The following is a 20130-nucleotide window of genomic DNA, read 5'->3' on the forward strand; positions in this document are numbered from 1 at the left end:
CTTTTGGATTTTAAAGGATTTCAGGATGAAAATGGAGACTCTGAGATTTTTAACATATTTATGTAAATATATTTAACTTCAGTGTTGTATTTGCAAATTTAAATATGCATTCATCAAATGATGTATTCAAATTCTACCATGAATAAATTTCCAATTTACTCACATTACATAAATAAAACACTATCAATGATTATTTTTTGTTTCTTAATACAATCATCTCATAAGCATTAGAATCATAACTTATACTTCTAATTGGAAAACAACTAGTGGACTGATAATTGCTATGGAATTTATAACTTATGAAATTAATTTATACTTTATACATTTAACACATTAGGAGTTCTTTTTAATGACCCTTTACAAAAATTCTCTGATTAAACTTCAAGACAGAAAGTAATGCTCTACTTACAATAGGATTTGTAAAGAAAATGCCAACACACCCTTAATGACATTAAAGCCATTGTGTATTTATTAATCCGCCGATTACAATTCTTAATCCAAGTATTCAAAATAGTTCAAATGCCATATAGTCATTTGGTAAGAGATAAACTGGTTATGTTAACCAATTAACAGACAAAAATAACCTAAACCCTTTGTTCAACTGGTTTTTATCAAACTTTTCATATGTGCCATACAATAGACATGGCATCATGTGTGATATCCAACTGCTCCTTTAAATCAACTCTATTTTAATTGTTTTTGAGACTTCTATTCAAACCCACATGGGCTGGGTTTGCTCTTCAGACTTTTTTAGTTGGAGTTTATAAAAAACTGTGTCAGGCAAGAAATTTCAGAAAAACTAAATCCATGCTATATAATACAGTATACATATGCTATATGTAAAATGGCTATAATTTCAGGTTTATCATAAATGTGCCTTGGCACACTAAACAAAATAGTCCAATAACTCTATGCAATCTTACAGATCATTTTTCCTTTGTATTTCTCAGCATTAAATTATTTAATGTACAGTCATTTCTCTTCTTTCTATATTATTCTCTCTTGGTGATCTCAACAATTCCCATAGGTTCAACCATCATTTCTATGCAAATAACTCTAAGATTTACATATTTAGCCTCAGTCTCTCTCCTGAAATCTAGTTCTATATTACCAACTTCCTACTGAGTATCTCCTACCTGGATATCCCACAGATGTTTCAAATCAAACATGTCTAGAACAGAACTCATTATCTTTCCCCCGCCCAAACCCTCTGACCTTCCTAACTTCCCAATTTCTGTTGAGGGAGACACCATCCTACTAGTCACTTAAGTTCACAACCTTAGGAATCATCCTCAACTCTCCACTTTCAGACACACTTTTGTAACCCCAGAGCCTAGCACAGTGCCTGGTAAATAATAAGTATATGATATATACTTGCTGAATTAATTTTCTACATTAATAGAAGAGAGTGGACATATGGATAATGGCAGATGATAGACTGGCTTTGGATTTTCTTTTACGTACACTTGAGTGTTGGCTATATTTCATTCTGAAAATGAACTTTAAACAAAATGACTTAGGATGAAGTTGTCCAGGTTTCCTACTGGGACCCTTTCTCAAATCCTCTCTGTAGCACACTCCATGCTGGAAAAAGACAGTTTGTTTCTCAGATTAATGCAAAGCACCAGCCTTAAAACAGAGGTGACCCCTTTCAAATCTTCCCTACGACAAAAAGTACAAGTGGTTTAAATTTTAAAAGGGCTAAGATTGAATGCCAAATGAGAGTAAAGAGCTAAAATCGCAGAAGAGCTAATAATTACAGAGTACAAAAGGTTCTGTCAAATTTAAAAATGGATTTGCTATGCAACAGCAATACTATCCAGATAATCTTGATTGTAGCTAGTATTTACATAGCACTTTAAGGCTTTACATGTTACCTCATTGGATCCTCACACAACAAAATGAAGTAGGTGATATTGGTATCCCTATTCTATATATGAAGAAACTGAGGTTAGAGGAAGTTAAGTGACTTGCCCAGGGCGACACGGCTAGTCAGTGTCTGAGGTAAGATTTGAATTAATTTAGCTCCTCCTGACTCCAAATATCAAGCTACAAAATGTTAAACCTACTAATTATTGAGTCATCTTTAATCAGGAACATAAATGTAGCACCTAAGGGAAATCCTTTTCACCCCATTCCCTAAGAATAGCTAGGTTTAAGGTACTCTATGGCAATGATTCTGAAAACTTTTAGATCTCAGGACCCCTTTACACTAAAAGATTTTATTGCAGACCCCCCCCTCAACAGCTGCTGTTTACATGAGTTCTAACAATGGATATTTACTATATTAGAAATTAAAATGTCTTAGTATTTTTATAAAAAATTTTGACCTCATGGGTATCTTGAAAGGGTACTCAGAGAGCTACTGCTCTATGACTTTGAATTCATTCAAAACCATAGCTCTCGAGCCCCCACTGATATGTTTACTTTTTTTCTGGTTAGAGAATATAATTAATTAAGAGCAAAGGTATTTCATGAAATAGCAAAGAAAGAAAAGTTGAAATAGAATACTATTGCCACAAACTTAAGGTACACTCTCTTACAAATATATATACCACTAAGATGAGAATGGTCATGCATAGGGATAATGAATGAGGGGCACATACAAAACGGAATTAACCATGGCCAGGTCACATTTATGAAGGATGTTATAGGACCACTGATGTCTTTTGGTAATGTCATTGTATTATTCTCACTTTGTCTACTAGATGAGTCACTCCACTAGATCCCATTGGTCTCAGGGTTACTAGGGACTGTTTGGCATGGAGTCTCAGCAGAGAATTGTTTTACTCCTCTTCCAGTGGCTTCTGGGGGTGGTAATCTCTTGTGGGTACTGCTCTCTGGTCTCATATGGTTTTGTGATCAATGAAGGCTGATAAGTTCTCCCTGCTGGGCATTGTTCCATACTACCAGGGCCTGAGATCATCTCTCTAGGTCCAAACTGTGAAGCAAGACAGGCGAGAACCTTTCACCAATAAGAGCAAACTGATAGCTCTTTAGTCTTACTCATGGCATCCAGCTAATAAAAAACATGCATAGTTGACTCAGACTATGAGTAAGCCTATGTCTGGGTGGAGATCATGGTCCTCCTGCTATGGATAACAATCTAATCAAGACAAAATATCCCTATTTTCTCAGGCTTGTCATGCAAATGAATTTAAACCAGAAAAAAAGGTAAACTAAGAAGGTAAGGTTCTTTATCTACCTATGAATCCTGTCTTTATTATGCATATTTGTCACTTGTATTGCTTGGATGCTATATTTTGGTCAGTGAAAAACCTTTCTGCCCCCTGATATAAGAAAAGAAAAGTGAACTCCACATCATAAATCATCATTACTCATTTTCAAATCTGTCATTTTTGCTTTCTCTGAGAGTACGTAGTATGTTTTCCATGAAGCATATAACCCAGGGATCATTTATTGAAGAGGTTGTGTGGTATAAGGGAGAGAATATTGGATATGAAATTAGAGAACCCAAGTTCAAATCCCAGTTCTACCATTTACTGCCTAGATGAATCCCTTAACCTTTCCAGGTCTCTGTTTCATTATCTATAAAATGGGGGAGTTAGACTACATTACCTTTTAGAGTCCTTCCAGTTCTAAATCCTATAATCTTTTCTCTACTTTTTCTTGGTCTCTTCACACTGTGTAACAGTCATCTTTTTGGAATCTACTCCAAGAAGATATGTGAATGAAAACTGATTTGAACAGATGAATTTTAAGAAATGTTTTCTATGTCAAATGTCATTAAAATATGTTGAACCAGGGCAGTGTCATTTTATACAAAAAGGTAGAGTATTAATAATGTCTTACTTCAATGATGTGAAATATATCTAAAATTCTGACTTTGATTCAACAAATATACATTAGCGATTGAGGCTGAGGCAGACATATACTAAGATAAACAAGACACAGTGTCCCTGTCTTAAAGAAGTTTACAATCAACTGAAAGAGACCAATCATTTAGTATTTACTAAGTGCTTAATATGCACCAGTTACTATGAATACAATGCCCTCCCAAAAATGCCTATTCTCAAGGTCCTTAAATTCTATCCCGAAAGGATAGTATGTAAATATAAATATATATATAGGATAAAATAAGTAGAAAACAATTTCAAGGGCAAAGCACTAGCAGCTTGGAAGGAAAGGAAAGATCTCATGTAGATGGTAGTGTTTAAGCTGAGCTTTGAAGAAAACTTGAGATTGCAAAGGTAGAAGAAAGGTAGAAGTACCTCCCACACAAGAGGACAGTCTGTAGAAAGGCACAAAGGTGGGAGACAGAATGTTATGTGTGAGGAACAACAAAAAGGATGGGTTGGCTGATATCATACACACACATATATATATAAACACACCCACCCACATTTAGTCTACCTATAACTATAAGACACACTATGAGAGGAGTTATAGGTGGGGTAAAAGTAAAATGCAAGGGATGCATAGAGAAAGTAAAGATTTCTTTTGGCTGAAGGGAAATAAAAAGGATTTATGGAGGAAGCAACATTTGTTTTTTTTTAATCAATTTATTTTTAGTTTTCAAAATGCAATATTTTAAAGATAATAGTCATCACACCAATCAATTTAATTGAAAAACATTTATTAATAAATAATTCAACACACATTTACTGAGCATCTGCTATGTGTCAAGCAATATGGAAGGCAAGGAAAATACAAATAATGAAACAATCCCTACCTTCCTGTTTTTTAAATTCTGAACTTAACTTTTAATACCAAACTAAATGAGCATTTCTATGTAGAAAGCAGGTGATAACTGTACTTGAAACAGTGAAACTGTATTATGTACAGTTTACTTTTCCTTCTGAGTATGTAATAAATGCAACATATAACTAGGGGTTTGCTAGAGACAATTCATATTGGCTCATGAGAGCTGGTTGTTAAATCTTCAACGAGAACATTTATGCCTTGGAAATAAATGAACACTACAAATTGGAGCTTGATTTATTTTGCTGATTTCTGGATTTAAGAAAGTGACAGGAAAAATGTTAATAATACAGATTAAATTTAAAAGTGTGTGGTGCACACACACATTTTTTTATTTTTGGAGAGTCAATTGTTAAACACTTCCCAGCAACCTTCTGTTTATAGTTTCCCAGGAAACTATAAACAACCTTCAAAGCTGTCCTGCTTATTTATGTTTCCTTCTGTTCTCTTCTGTGCATTTTCAAAAATGCTTCAATGATCATTTCTATATTTTCTTTTTCTTTTAGCAACACTATTGCTACCCATATTCCTCCTGTCAAAACTGAAAAACAAATTAAAAAAAAACCCTTGAGAACAAATTCGCACAATGGCAATTAGTCCGTCCCCATTCTCTCAGGGGTGGGTTGCATGCTTCATCATAAGTCTTCGGGAATTGTGACTGGTCATTGCATTGATCACACTTCTTAAGTCTTTCAAAGTTCTTTTCTTTACAATGTTGCTGGCATTGCATAAATTGTAATCTCAGTTCTGCTTACTTCATTTGGTATCACTTCAGACAAGCCCAAGATTTCTCTGAAACTATTCCTTTCATCATTTCTTACAGTTCAACAACATTCCATTATATTAATATACCATAATTTCTTTAGCCATTTTCTAATTAATGGTCACCCCTTTAGTTTTCAGTTGTTTGCCAAAACAAAAATAGCTATTAAAAATATTTTTGTACATGTGAGTCCTTTGATTCCTTCTTTGAATTTCTTGGGGTCTAATGGTATCACTTGGGATGGTAGAAACAATATTCTAATCTTATTTGAGTTAGGCTAATTTTTCCTTAAAAGTTATTGAGATATTCCTCAAGAATTGATTGGCTCAGGAGAGTAAGCCTCAGGCTGTTAACATCATTTCCTCACTGCCTAAGAACAAAACAGTTATGAGGAGTTCAAGGCATTCCGTGATGCTTGGATCATAATCTCAAAGGATAATTCAAGCAAGGGAGCTCATCTCAGCTGAAATCAACCTGAGGTATCCTCAGTACCCACCACTGCTGAATATCCTTCCACTATTGCTGAGTAAAAAAAATTTTCTGCTATTAACTGTTGGATGAACTAGGTAGGAGAACTCATTTGATTCCGACATCAAACCTAAACTATCAGGTGACTGACCTGGGTCAGGACCAGGCCAGAACATCTGGGTCAAAGTATAAATGGGCACAGCTCCAAATTGCTCTCTAAAATGATTGAACCCCAGAACCGAATAAAAAAATTGATCTCCAAATACAAGACTCAATAAAGTTAAACTGTTTGTATTTCTATATGGCAGGATAATATTTGTAACTCTTAAGAACTTTATTACTATAAGGGCAATTAGAAGGAATACAGATAGATAGAGGGTGACTTTGGATATAAGGTGACTTTGATGGGATGATACTCCCCCCCCCAAAAAAAGGATGAGAAAGAAGATTATACTGGAAGAAGGGGGAGGAGACAGAATGGGGTAAATTATCTCATGCAAAAGAGGCATTAAAGAGATATTTATAAAGGAGGGGAAGATGTGGGGTTGGTGGGGGTAACAAGCAAAGCTTAAACCTTATTCTCATCAGAACTGGCTCAAAGAGGGAATAACATACACACTCAGTTGGATACAGAAATCTCTCTTACCCTATAATGAAGTAAAAAGGGATGAGAATAATAGAAGGGGGTGGGGGTGGATAGAAGAGAGGGAGAACTGGAGGAGGTGGTGATCAGAAGTAAAACATTTGTGAGGAGGACCAGCATGGAGATAAGAGAGAAGGGGAGTTGGGGGGTGGGATAAACAAATGCAATAAACTCTGCTCTAGTTCTTCATTTTTTGACTCTTTTTATTTCAAGTGTGCTTCTTATAATCAACATACTGTTAAACTTTGTTTATCCATTTTGCTACCTTCCTCTGTTACATGAGCAAGTTTGGCCCATTCGCATTCATTGCTGTGATTTTCAACTGTGTATTTCCTTCCATTGTTACCTCTAATATATTCCTCTTTTCTTATCATCCCTCTTAATACAAATTTTAAAAGAGTTTAATGAAATTAAAGGAATCTGATGACTACTAGGAATCTTTCACTGAAATGTATTATTTCTACTTCTCTGCTCCTCCTTTCTCCATGGTTACAACAGCAGTCAATATCAGAAGCTGAAGCTGAATCTGATCATAGATACAGAGGCCTTACCGACTCCAAGTCCAGCACTTAAACCTTACCTTAGTGGGATGGTGAGGGGGGAAATGTGGCTATGATTACCCCCTAAAAAAAGTCATCAAGATGATGTCAAGAACTACAAACACATATGCCTACTTTCTCTACTGCACTGAATCTTTATGAAAATATGGGAAAAGAAAAGTCAAATACTAGGACATGATTTTTGATAATAAAAACTTCAGTTACACAAATGTATGGTAAACTATACCAGATTCTATTTTTATATATTGATTCTAAAAAAATAGCTCCATAATTCTATCCTGGATCCTTATTAGTTATGTGACCATGGGCATTCATTTAACTTCTCAGAGCCTTAAAAGGGAATAATAAGACCTAAAAAATCTTGCAGGTTTGTTGTGAAGGTTAAATAAGATGACACACGTACCTTTGCAAACTTTAAAGTGCCATATAAATATGGCCAACTATTACTAGTCCACCTATGAAAGGCAAATTCAAAGTCTATGAGGATGCATTTATTTTTAACATACTAATTTGAGTGTTTTATTAATGTATACTTTACTCACTGAAATCACTTCAAGATGTGAATTTTATTTGTGCTTATTTTTTGTTCCTAAGGACACTCAATGGTATTTAAAATTCCATTACTGAGAGCCCCTATCAAAAAGAGTTGCTACCAATTAAATAAATCAACTTTTAGGCTGGTAAAAGATATGTAACATGCAAAATACAAGCATTTGAAAGACTACTGATCAACATTACCAAGTTGATATGCAGACACAATAGTGTCCTACTTCTTGTAGGAGAATAGAGTTCAGCATTGACAAAATTTGGTTAGCATCAAAACTTTTCATTTTAATAATTTCTGCTGAAGCTCTAAAATGCAAAACATAGTACCCTGCTTTTTTAAGTAGAGGATATTGAATAAAATGTAACCTTTTTCTCATGGTTCAGTATCATCATTCATTTATTCAAAGAGTATTTATTAAATGCCTACTATATGATAAGCATTATGCCAGGAGCTGGGTTTATTAAAAGACAAAAAAAGGGGGGAAAAATCTCCGCTCTCAAGGAGCTTACATTTTACTAGGGAGAAACAATACAAACAAAAATAAGTAAATATAGAATTTATATAAAGTAAATACAGAGCAATTTCTGGAGGAAAGGGCATTCACACACACACACACACACACACACACACACGTACAGATATTTAACATTATAGAGCAAGAACTTTTTTCTATCTCAACTTTAACAACTTAAACATTTACAGCTAAAAAGTAACTAGGAAAGAAGGTAGGGCTGTTAGAATCAAGACTAGCAACATTAACTTTCTTAAAGAGCACCTTGCTTTGATACCTGTATTTCTAACAGTGGGTAAATCAAACATTCACTAACAGACACCATTCATTAAGGTCTATTTAAAATGATTACTTTGTGAAGTATAGTACTTCATCCTCCTTAATTTATGAGTTCTATAAAATATTAAAATATATATGGTTTGCTTAAACTAAGTTTACTTTACATCCAAACTGCCATGTAAAATAATATAAATAACAGGCTATAAGAGGGAGAAAAATAAATCTCTAGCATTTAATTGGGACTTACATATGTATATACAAATGTGCATATAATTTTGATAAGAAATTTTACTTCCTAGCTGCAAATGCTTAAGTACATGTACAAACACAATTAGCTGCTTGTACAAGGAGAAAGAAAAAATATACAAAGTAGGAAAAAAATCTTATACGTAATTCTTCTAACATTTGATTAGCAATTTTGAGAGGAAACTTTCAGTTACCCTTGACTGACTACAAATCTTCAAAAGTAAAAGTGGTATTGAAATGAGACTTCAAATGTGTATAGCAAAAAAAGACTACTTATTAGGGGGTGAAAAAAATCATTATCTACAGAATTATATGAATAGTTACTACAGATTAAAGAAGTTAGCGATTTTAGAATTACAAAACACCAACACTTTTACTTCATGCAGAATGCTGTTCTTTAAAATTAAATTATTTAAAAGTTTCAGGCTCTGTTCAGAATTTGAAACCATTTTCCTTTCTCATTCCATATAATCATTATGTATTAAATTCTATGGGGAAAAAAAAGGCAGTTAGACTAAGATTTAAGTGAGCATTAGTCAATCAGAAAACAACTTTTTCCAAGTGGAATTCTTAGTTCAACGAAGCATTAGTGAACCCAGTAGTTTTACCAGAAGATGATTTCTATTCTTTCCTCTATACTAGAAAAAAATGGTTCCACCCATCTTAGAACTCCTTTTATTTAACCCAAGCTGCCAAAACTGCAATAATTATTGCTTTTGTGCTTTTTTTTCCAATGACTTCAAAAGAGCACCTACAAAATCTTAGATATGCAACTAATATGTTTATTTTGGTATGGAAATAAAGCGTAGCAATATACCCATTAAGTTACATCAAAATGGATTTACTTAAGTAACAATATGGTCAAAGATATCTCACATTTCTTTTCATTTAAACTTGAAATAAAAGGCATAAAAAGGCAAACATTATGACTCTGTTAAATACTAAAACCTACCTTAGGAGAAGATGAGAGATCTGTTCCTACAGAAACACCAGTATTCTCACTGATCCTTCCTTCTGTTTTTGGGAAGCGTCCTGGTGGCTCAGGGGCCTTTCTTTTCATTTTCTTTTCAGTTTCTGGTTCTGGAGCTGGACTCACCCAATTATTTGGAGTAGGAGTTAGTTTGGGTTCATAAAAAGGATTTGATCTATATGAAAAAAGAATTATTGATAATCATATTTTAAGATTTTTAACTCCTAAATGACAATAATATATATGATTTATATTTTCATGTCAAGTTAGATTTAAAGTGTATTCCCATATATTATCTCATTTTATTCTAGAAACAATCATACAGTGTAGGGAGGATAGAACACCTACCTGTTTCCTAACCCAAAGCAACTCAAGAAAATATCAGTTTAATATTCTGCAGTAAAAAGAAATATTATCTTAAATAATAGAGAGGCAACATGAGTAGTGGAAAGAGTGCAGGCCTTGGAGGCAGGAAAAACTGTTAAGTCTTTTTTCTGACACATCCTGGCTTAGTGACCCAGGGCAAGTCATTTAGCTTCTTAGTGGCACAGGCAACTCTCTAAGCCTATGTTAAGGTTGAATTCTATACTCTGATATCACAGATCTGGACAAAAAATAAATCTTATGGTGGTTATCACATTTAATTGAAAAACTCAACTTCATCAATACTTTTTTTTTTACATATTTAATGGATTGTTTGACTTGTAATTATATTTGTTATGACAACATCTTAGGGAAATAATACAAGTCAGGATAATAATGATTAATTTAGATTATATAATACAATCATTAACTGGTCTCACTTAAAATTTTTCCCTTTATAAACAGTAAACACCTTTTAAGAAATGCAATGAAGAAACTTCAGGGTGATGTGCATGACAGGATAGAAGACCAGACATTTTCTCCTATTCCCATGACCTTTCAAACTTCTCCAAAATAGAAATTGGGCACCAACGATAAAGTAACTTCAGCTGTTACCCAGATACCCAGAATCCAAAAGAAGGTAAAAAACAAACAAATAAATCAACCCCCAAACCAGAAACTGATATTTACTGAACCTGAACTCATTTAGCATCTCTCCTCTACCTCTCCCACTACTGGCAGCAAAGATGCATTAATAGACCTAAGGACACAACAGAAACTTATATCAAAACACACTCCCAGTGAAGTGAACCGGATGAGGAGAACATCACACATAGTAACAGCAATATTGTACCATGAGCACCAGTGAATGACTTACATATTCTCCGCAACACAATGATCCAAAACAATTCCGAAGAGCTTATTTTTGAAAAATGTTCAATGGAGTCCAAATGCAGCTAGAAGTATACTTTTAAAAAACTTTTTTCTTAAGGTGGTGGAGGAAAAAGATAGTCACTCTCACCCTCCCCTATCAAACTCTGAAAGCCCAGAAAATATCACCCCAGAAAAAACCCTGGAACACCTGAACCAGGAGAAAGATGGGGAGCAGCAGTACAGTAGCCCAGGTAGCTAGAGGGATTAACGGGAAAGGCCCCTCTTACCCTGGGAGAAGGGGAGCACTACTGAACGGGAGTTGCCCAGCCAGTGGAAAGACTCACTTCAGCACAACAGGAGGAGATTCTGGTGCCTTGGCATTCTACAGCAAACGGGTCTCCCAGTGCCTCAGCAAAATAAGGGAAGCAGCACTACAAAGGGCCCCAGGCAGATAAGCAGCCTGCAGCATTCATCTGAAAGGAGCTGAAGAAAACAACCTAGAGTTGACTGAAAGTTCCAGGCTTGCTGATTCCAGCCCAACACCAGGTAAGCTGCCAGAACCCTATGTCCTCCAACTGCCAACAAGGAGGAGATCCTGAAGCCCAGTAGGTGGAGCAGAAAAACACCAATAGCTGGTACTCAGAGTGCCTCAGTGAGGGCAGGAGAACTGGTGAAAACCAGCTCAGAAAACCACCAGCTGCCTTGGCATTCTACAGCAAAGGAGTCTCCAAGTGCCTCAGCAGAACTAAGGGAGGCAGTACTGCAAGGCGCCCCAGGCAGATAAACACCCTGCAACATCCATCTAAAAGGAGATGAAGAAAGCTAAAGGAAAGGAAAAGCAGGCAATCCAGATTGGCCTGAAAGTCCCAGCCTTGCTGATTCCAGACCAACACCAGGTAAGCTGCCAGAACCCTACAGCCTCCAATTGCCAACATAAGAGGCCCCAGCACACAAAGCCACTGACCAAGACCTAGGCTCCCAACACAGGAAGCTTGGATCAGTGCCCTCTGCTCCCCAGCAGGAGAGCTCAATCTCTTTAAAGGCCAGGCAATAAAGAAACACCACCAGTAAAAAGAAACATATGATAGATTCATATTATGAGAAGAATGAGGATCAAGAAAGAAATTCTGAAGAGGACAACACTGTCAACAAACCCACATCTGCAACATCAAAAGGGAAAATGAACTGGTCTGAAGCCCAAAAAGCCGTCTTAGAAGAGCTCAAGAAGGATTTTAAAAGTCAAATGAAAGAGGTAGAGGAGTCCTTCAAAAATACAATTGGCCAACTGGAAAAAAAGTACACTGAAGAAAACAAGTTCCTAAAAAATACAATTGGCCAATTGGGGAAGGAAGTACAAAATCTAACAGAAGAAAACAATATGTTAAAAGTTAGAATTGGACAAATAGAAACTAATAACTCTAAGAGAGTGAGAATCAGTCAAATAGAAACAAAAAAATGAAAAAATAGGTGAAAAAGTAAAATACCTCATCAGTAAAACAACTGACCTGGAGAATCGATCCAGGAGAGACAATTTAAAAATTATTGGCCTACCTGAAAAAAGAGCCTACACAGTATCTTTCAGGAAATCATAAAGGAAAACTTCCCTGAAGCCCTAGAACCAGAAGGTAAAATAGCCATAGAAAAAATTCACCGCTACCCGCCTGAAAGAGATTCCAAATTGAAAACACCAAGGAATATAATAACCAAATTCCAAAATTACCAGACTAAAGAGAAAATACTGCAAGCAGTCAGAAAGAAACAATTTAAATATCATGGAACCACAGTCAGGATTACACAGGACCTTGAAGCTTCTACATTAAAAGACCCTAGGGCATGGAACATGATATTCTGTAAGGCAAAGGAGCTTGGATTGCAGCCAAGGATCAAGTACCCAGCGAAAATGAGCGTGATTGTTCAGGGGAGGAGAGGGATATTCAGTGAAATAGGGGACTTCCAAACCTTCCTGATAAAAAGACCAGAACTCAACAAAAAATTTGATCTTCAAGTACAAGATTCAATAGAGACATAAAAAGGTAAATGGGACACAAAGGTACAATATGTTGATAATAAGGGCAAACTGTTTACATCCCTACAAGGGAAGATGACACTGGCAACTCTTGAGAACTGTATTGTTATTACACCATGTTAAAGGAGTGTGCATAAAGGGGGTGGATATAAGTTGACTTTGATGTAATCATAAAAAAAAATCTAATCAAGTGGGTTAAATGGATCCAAGTAAGTGGATTAGTCTGATCTAAGAAAATGTACTGAGAAAGGAGGAGGCAGACAAGGGTACATTACATTCCAGGAAAAGACACAAAAGCCTATTAGAGCAGAGGGAAAGAAGGGAGGGGGATGAGCATTGTTTGAGCCTTACCCTCATCAGATTTGGCTCAAGAAGGGAATAACATAATCAGTTAGGTATAGAAATCTAACTTGCCCTATAGACAGTAGGAGGGAAAAGGGGAAAGAAAAGGGAGGGGGGGATAGAAGGGAGGGATGAAGCAGTAAGGTTAAAGGGGAAGAAAAGGGAAAGGGATAATAGAAGGGAGGGGGGACTGAAGGAGGCAGTGGCCAAAAGCAAAACACAGGGCGAGAAAGGAGAAAGAAAAGCATAAACGGGGGTGGGGGGGAAAGGATGGAGAAAAAGACACAGATAGTAATCATAAATGTGAATGTAAATGGGATGAACTCTCCCATAAAGCAGAAGCACATAGCAGAATGGATTAAAAATCATAATCTTACAATATGTGGTTTACAGGAAACACATTTGAAAAAGAGTGACACACACAGGATAAAGGTAAAAGACTGGAGCAGAATATATTATGCTTCAGCTGAAGTAAAAAAAAGCAGAGGTAGCAATCCTGATCTCAGACAAAGCAAAAGCAAAAATAGATTTTATCAAAAGAGATAAGGAAGGAAACTATATCCTGCTAAAAGGCACCACAGACAATGAAGTAATATCATTACTAAACCTATATGCACCAAAGCGTATAGCATCCAGATTCTTCGAGGAGAAGTTCAGGGAGTTACAGGAAGAAATAGACAGCAAAACTATACTAGTGGGGGACCTCAACCTCCTCCTCTCTGAACGAGATAAATCTAACCACAAAATAAACAAGAAAGAAGTTAAGGAGGTGAATAGAACCTTAGAAAAGTTAGGTATGATAGACCTCTGGAGAAAACTAAATGGGGATAGAAAGGAATATACTTTTTTCTCAGTGGTACATGGCACATACACAAAAATTGACCATGTACTAGGGCATAAAAACCTCACAATCCAATGCAGAAAGGCAGAAATAGTAAATGCATCCTTTTCAGATCATGATGCAATAAAAATTATATGTAATAAAGGGCCATGGAAAGATAGACTAAAAAATAATTGGAAACTAAATAATCTAATCCTAAAAAATGATTGGGTCAAACAACAAATCATAGAAACAATCAATAATTTCATTCAAGAGAATGACAACAATGAGACAACATACCAAAACTTATGGGATGTAGCAAAAGCAGTTCTTAGGGGAAGTTTTAGATCTCTAAATGCTTACATAAATAAAATAGAAAAAGAGGAGATCAATGAATTGGGCATACAACTAAAAAAACTAGAAAAAGAACAAATTAAAAATCCTCAATTAAATACCAAATTAGAAATATTGAAAACCAAAGGAAAAATTAATAAAATTGAAATTAAGAAAACTATTGAACTAATAAATAAAACTAAGAGCTGGTTTTATGAAAAAAAAAAACAATAAAATAGATAAACTTTTGGTTAATCTAATTAAAAAAAGAAAGAAGAAAACCAAATTACTAGTATCAAGAATGAAAAGGGTGAAGCTACCACCAAGGAAGAGGAAATTAAAACAACAATTAGGAATTATTTTGCCCAACTATATGCCAACAAATTTGACAATCTTAGTGGAATGGATACATATTTACAAAAATATAAATTGCCCAGATTAATAGAAGAAGAAGTAAAATATTTAAATAACCCCATCTCAGATGAAGAAATTGAACAAGCCATTGATGAACTCCCTAGGAAAAAATCTCCAGGGCCAAATGGGTTTACAAGCGAATGCTATCAAACATTTAAAGAACAATTAATTCCAACACTGTATAGACTATCTGGGAAAATAGGTGAAGAAGAAGTCTTGCCAAATTCTTTTTATGATACAAATATGGTGCTGATACTTAAACCAGGAAGAGTCAAAACAGAGAAAGAAAATTATAGACCAATTTCTCTAATGAACATAGATGCAAAAATTTTAAACAGAATATTAGCAAATAGATTACAGCAGCTTATCACAAGAATAATACACTATGACCAGGTAGGATTTATACCAGAAATGCAGGGCTGGTTCAATATTAGGAAAACTATCAGCATAATTCATCATATCAACACCAAAACTAACAGAAACCACATGATCATCTCAATAGATGCAGAAAAAGCTTTTGACAAAATACAACACCCATTCCTATTAAAAACACTACAGGGCATAGATATAAATGTAGTCTTCCTTAAAATAATAAGTAGCATCTACCTGATACCTTCAACAAGTATATATGTAATGGGGACAAGGTAGAAGTATTTCCAATAAGATCGGGGGTGAAACAAGGATGTCCATTATTACCATTATTGTTCAATATCATACTGGAAACATTAGCTTTAGCAATAAAAGAAGAAAAAGACATTGAAGGCATTAGAATAGGCAAAGAAGAAACAAAGCTATCGCTCTTTGCAGATGACATGATGTTATACTTACAGAATCCCAGAGAATCAAGTAAAAAACTACTTGAAATAATAAACAACTTCAGCAAAGTTGCAGGTTATAAAATAAACCCGCATAAATCTTCGGCATTTCTATATATGACCAACAAAGCTCAACAGCAAGAGATAGAAAGAGAAATTCCATTTAAACTTACTGTAGATATTATAAAATATTTAGGAGTCTACCTCCCGAAACAAACCCAGGAACTCTATGAACACAATTACAAAACACTTTTCACGCAAATAAAGTCAGATCTAAATAATCGGAAAAACATCAGTTGCTCATGGGTAGGTCGAGCTAATATAATAAAAATGACAATTCTACCTAAGCTAATTTACTTATTCAGTGCCATACCAATCAAACTACCAAAAATTATTTTATAGAGTTAGATAAAGTAATAACAAGATTCATTTGGAAGAACAAAAGGTCCAGAATATCAAGGGAACTAATGAAAAGAAATGCAGGGGAAGGTGGCCTAGCCATTACAGATCTTAAATTGTATTATAAAGCAGCAGTCATCAAAACTGCTTGGTACTGGCTAAGAAGTAGAGTGGTGGATCAGTGGAATAGGTTAAGTATGCAAGACACAGTAGTCAATGACTATAGTAATCTATTATTTGATAAACCCAAAGACCCCAGCTTCTGGGATAAGACCCCACTCTTTGAAAAAAACTGCTGGTAAAATTGGAAAAGAGTATGGCAGAAACTAGGCATAGACCAAAATCTCAGGCCATCTACCAAAATAAAGTCAAAATGGGTTCATGATTTAGATATAAAGGCTGATACAATAAGCAAACTGGGGGAGCAAGGAATAGTTTACCTATCAGATCTATGGAGAACAGAAGAATTCATGACCAAACAGGAGATACAGAACATTACGAGAAGCAGAATGGATAATTTTGATTACATTAAATTGAAAAGTTTTTGCACAAACAAAGCCAATGCAAGTAAGATTAGAAGGAAGGTAGAAAATTGGGAAAGAATTTTTACAACCAGTGTCTGATAAGGGCCTCATTTCTAAAATATATAGAGAATTAAGTCAAATTTATAAGAATACAAGCCATTCCCCAATTGATAAGTGGTCAAAGGATATGAACAGACAGTTCTCAGATGAAGAAATTAAAGCCATCTATAGTCATATGAAAAAATGCTCTAAATCACTATTGATTAGAGAAATGCAAATCAGAACAACTCTGAGGTACCACATCCCACCTATCAGAATGGCCAACATGACAAAACAGGAAAATGATAAATGTTGGAGAAGATGTGGGAAAATTGGTACACTAATGCATTGTTGGTGGAGTTGTGAAATGATCCAACCATTTTGGAGAGCAATTTAGAACTATGCCTAACAGGCTATCAAAATGTGCATACCCTTTGACCTAGCAATAGCACTTCTAGGGTTATATCCCAAAGAGATCACACAAATGGGAAAAGGACCTACATGTACAAAAATATTCATAGTAGCTCTTTTTGTGGTGGCAAAGAATTGGAAATTGAGAGCATGTCCATCAATTGGGGAATGGCTGAGCAAGTTGTGGTATATGAATGTGATGGAATACTATTGTGTTATCAGAAATGACGAACAGGCTGACTTCAGAAAAACCTGGAAAGACTTGTATGGTCTGATGCTGAGTGAAGTGACCAGAACCAAGAGAACATTGTACACAATAACAGCCACATTGTGTGATGATTAATATTGATAAACTTAACCCTTCCTGGCAATACAAGGATCTAAGACATCTCCAGAGGCCTTGTGATGGAAAATGCTTTCCACATCCAAAGAAAGAACTATGGAAGCTGAATTGTTATTTTTTTTGTCTTCTGTTGAATTTTGTTTCCTCTTTCTGATGGTTCCTCCTACTGGTTTTAATTTCTACTTACAACATCACTAATGTGAAAGTATGTTTAATATGAATGTAAATGTATAGCCTATATCAGATTGTGCGCTGTCTTGGGGAGGGTGGTGGGGAGGACAGAGAAGAAAAATTTTAAACTCAAAAGCATATGGAAGTGATTATTAATCTAAAAAAATTAATTAAAAAAATTTTTAAAAAAGAATGTAACATAAGTCTTTAGCTCCAGTTTCACTAGCACTTTGTTCAGTTCTATATTTTTTCTTTGTTTATCTTTCTATTAGAATGATCCAAAACTGAGGGAGGTACACAGAAGTTTCCTCTTGGTATTTTGTTACTATGTATTCTTATAGTTCAGTTACTGTTTCCTTTATTAATTTGGATGCTAAGTCATTTGAAGCATATATGTTTAATGCTGATATTGGTTTGTTGTTTACCGTTCCTTTTAGTATAATGTAGTTTCCAATTATTTTCCTGTTCTTTTGGATTCACTTGATGCATAATAAATTTTCCAACCCCTTGGTTTTATTCCACATACGCCTTTGTTTTATGTGTTTCCTGTGAGAAACAGATTATAGGATTTTGTTTTCTTAGCCAATCTGTCACTCTTGCTCATTTAATGGATTGCTTAATCCGTAAGTTATGAAAGTTAGATTTATATTTTCTTCCATTTACCTCTAATATTGTTCCCGCCCCCCCCAAGTTATGATTTTTCCCCCCTCTTTCACTAAAAACATAGTATGGTCTTTTTAGTTACTTTACCTTTTCTAAAGAAATCTTACTTGCTCTGGCTCTCCTCCCTTCTCCCCAAATTCCCTTTCTCCCATTTGTTATGCCTTTCTCTTTGGAGTCTGGCTTATTAATTCCTCTTTTTTACTTGCTTTTATCTTGTCATTTAGTTCTTCTCTTTTTCTCTCCTCTCAGTCAAATAGATTCCTTCTTTCTCTCTTCCTCTTCAACTAGTCCTATTCATTAGGTTTTTTTAATTTCAATTTTTATGCTCCTTTATAAAGATTATTTCTTTCCCCCACTCTTATTATCCATCCTACTTTTGTCTACTCTAGAGCCTCATTCTCCAGCTCATAGCTTCTATACTTTTCTAGTCCTTCTCATTCTCTGCATTCCTCATGGAATAAAAACTTCTGTGATATTCATTCCAGGCTCTCCCTTCTAAGCAGTTTTTGCCACTGCCTTTTAGAGCTTGCTCTGACTGTCCTTTTTCCACTGTGTCTCATTTTCAGAAATAAATGAGTTCCTTCATATGAGAGAGGGAAAGGACACTGTCCTACAGCAGGATCCACACCCCACATCCCCAATTATTTAGCCCACCACTGACCTAGACCCTCCCCCTGGTCACCTTAACCAGGACACAACACACACTCCCCTTTATCCTCCTTGATGAAAGGGAAAGGGAATAGAAGCATTTATATAGTGTCACCATGTGCCAAGTAATGTGCTAAGCTCTTTCTACAAATATTATGCCATTTGATCCTCACAACAGCTCTGTAAGGTAGGTGCTATTATTACCCCCATTGTGCAATTCTATTTGTAAATGTTCTTAAGAATTCCATTTCAAAAAATCTTTCTGAAAAAGTAGAATCTTACTAAAGATAATTAGTTCTTTTTCTTGGAGGCTGAATTGATTTTTGAAAAACATTATTTAAAAGACTTACTCATGAATACTGATATGCTGCAATTCTACTTGGAAACAATAATCAGCTACTAATGGAAGATCTGTAGCCAATTAAATCATGAGGTCTGGAGCACAAAGCCTACCTAAAGGGCTATTAGAAAAAAATTAGATTTAGGTGATTAAAAGGGATTCAGAAATATATACAAAAAATTTCTAGCTAGGTGACTGAAGGCATGCTTGAGGTATTCTTATGTCAGTGTTTACCAAATGCAAAAGAAATTAATGAAAATCAAAGCAATGTCAAAATAAGTAGTTGGAAAAAAATGATTGGATACATTGTATGAAAAGAAAAAAACCAATAGCATCTAGTTTGAAACAGAAGTCTCAAATGCACCTATCAATTTTACTAAATTTTACTGGCAAACCTTTTAAATTATCTTAAAATACTAAAGGAATTCAAAAGCAAGTGACTAAACAAAGAATAAGAAAAACATGGAAAAACAAACTGGAAAGGAAATATCCTATCCTTTTTGTTTTATTACTAAAAGTCAATGTACTCCCTACAGATTAGGTTACATGAAGTATACACAAAAAGATTTTCAGAAGTTGAATTGAAACTTTAACAGCAAATTCAGGTTATTTTCCTGTACAAGTATGCCCAATTATAAGAAAACTTTCTACATAAACATATAATTAATAATAAAATCACATAAGGAGCAATTATTTATATTCCAGCATAATATGCAAGTTACTTATTGATTCACTGCAATATTCTTGTTAAATGGTCAGGTGTCAAATTCATTTTATATTATTTGGCTGACAAAAATTCAATATGTACACATATATGTACATTTAAGGAAGCCATTTTACATAAAATGTACACTTCCAGTCCACTTGTACTGGAGTATTTTTATATAAAGTATTATG

The 20130-nt window shown here is 34.9% G+C and overlaps 1 protein-coding gene across 7 annotated transcripts in view; it reads right to left on the reverse strand.

Moving 5' to 3' along the window:
• EHBP1 (EH domain binding protein 1) overlaps positions 1 to 20130 on the reverse strand; it is a 392318-nt gene that overhangs the window by 179189 nt on the left and 192999 nt on the right. For all 7 annotated transcript variants that reach the window (XM_027865114.1, XM_027865118.1, XM_027865117.1 and 4 more), the window contains exon 10: positions 9692 to 9884. In XM_027865114.1, coding sequence (XP_027720915.1) covers positions 9692 to 9884 — 193 coding nt within the window. The remainder of the gene's footprint in view (positions 1 to 9691; positions 9885 to 20130) is intronic.

Source organism: Vombatus ursinus, unplaced genomic scaffold, assembly GCF_900497805.2.
Source record: "Vombatus ursinus unplaced genomic scaffold, bare-nosed wombat genome assembly UNPS02014778.1, whole genome shotgun sequence".
Lineage (NCBI taxonomy): Eukaryota > Metazoa > Chordata > Mammalia > Diprotodontia > Vombatidae > Vombatus > Vombatus ursinus.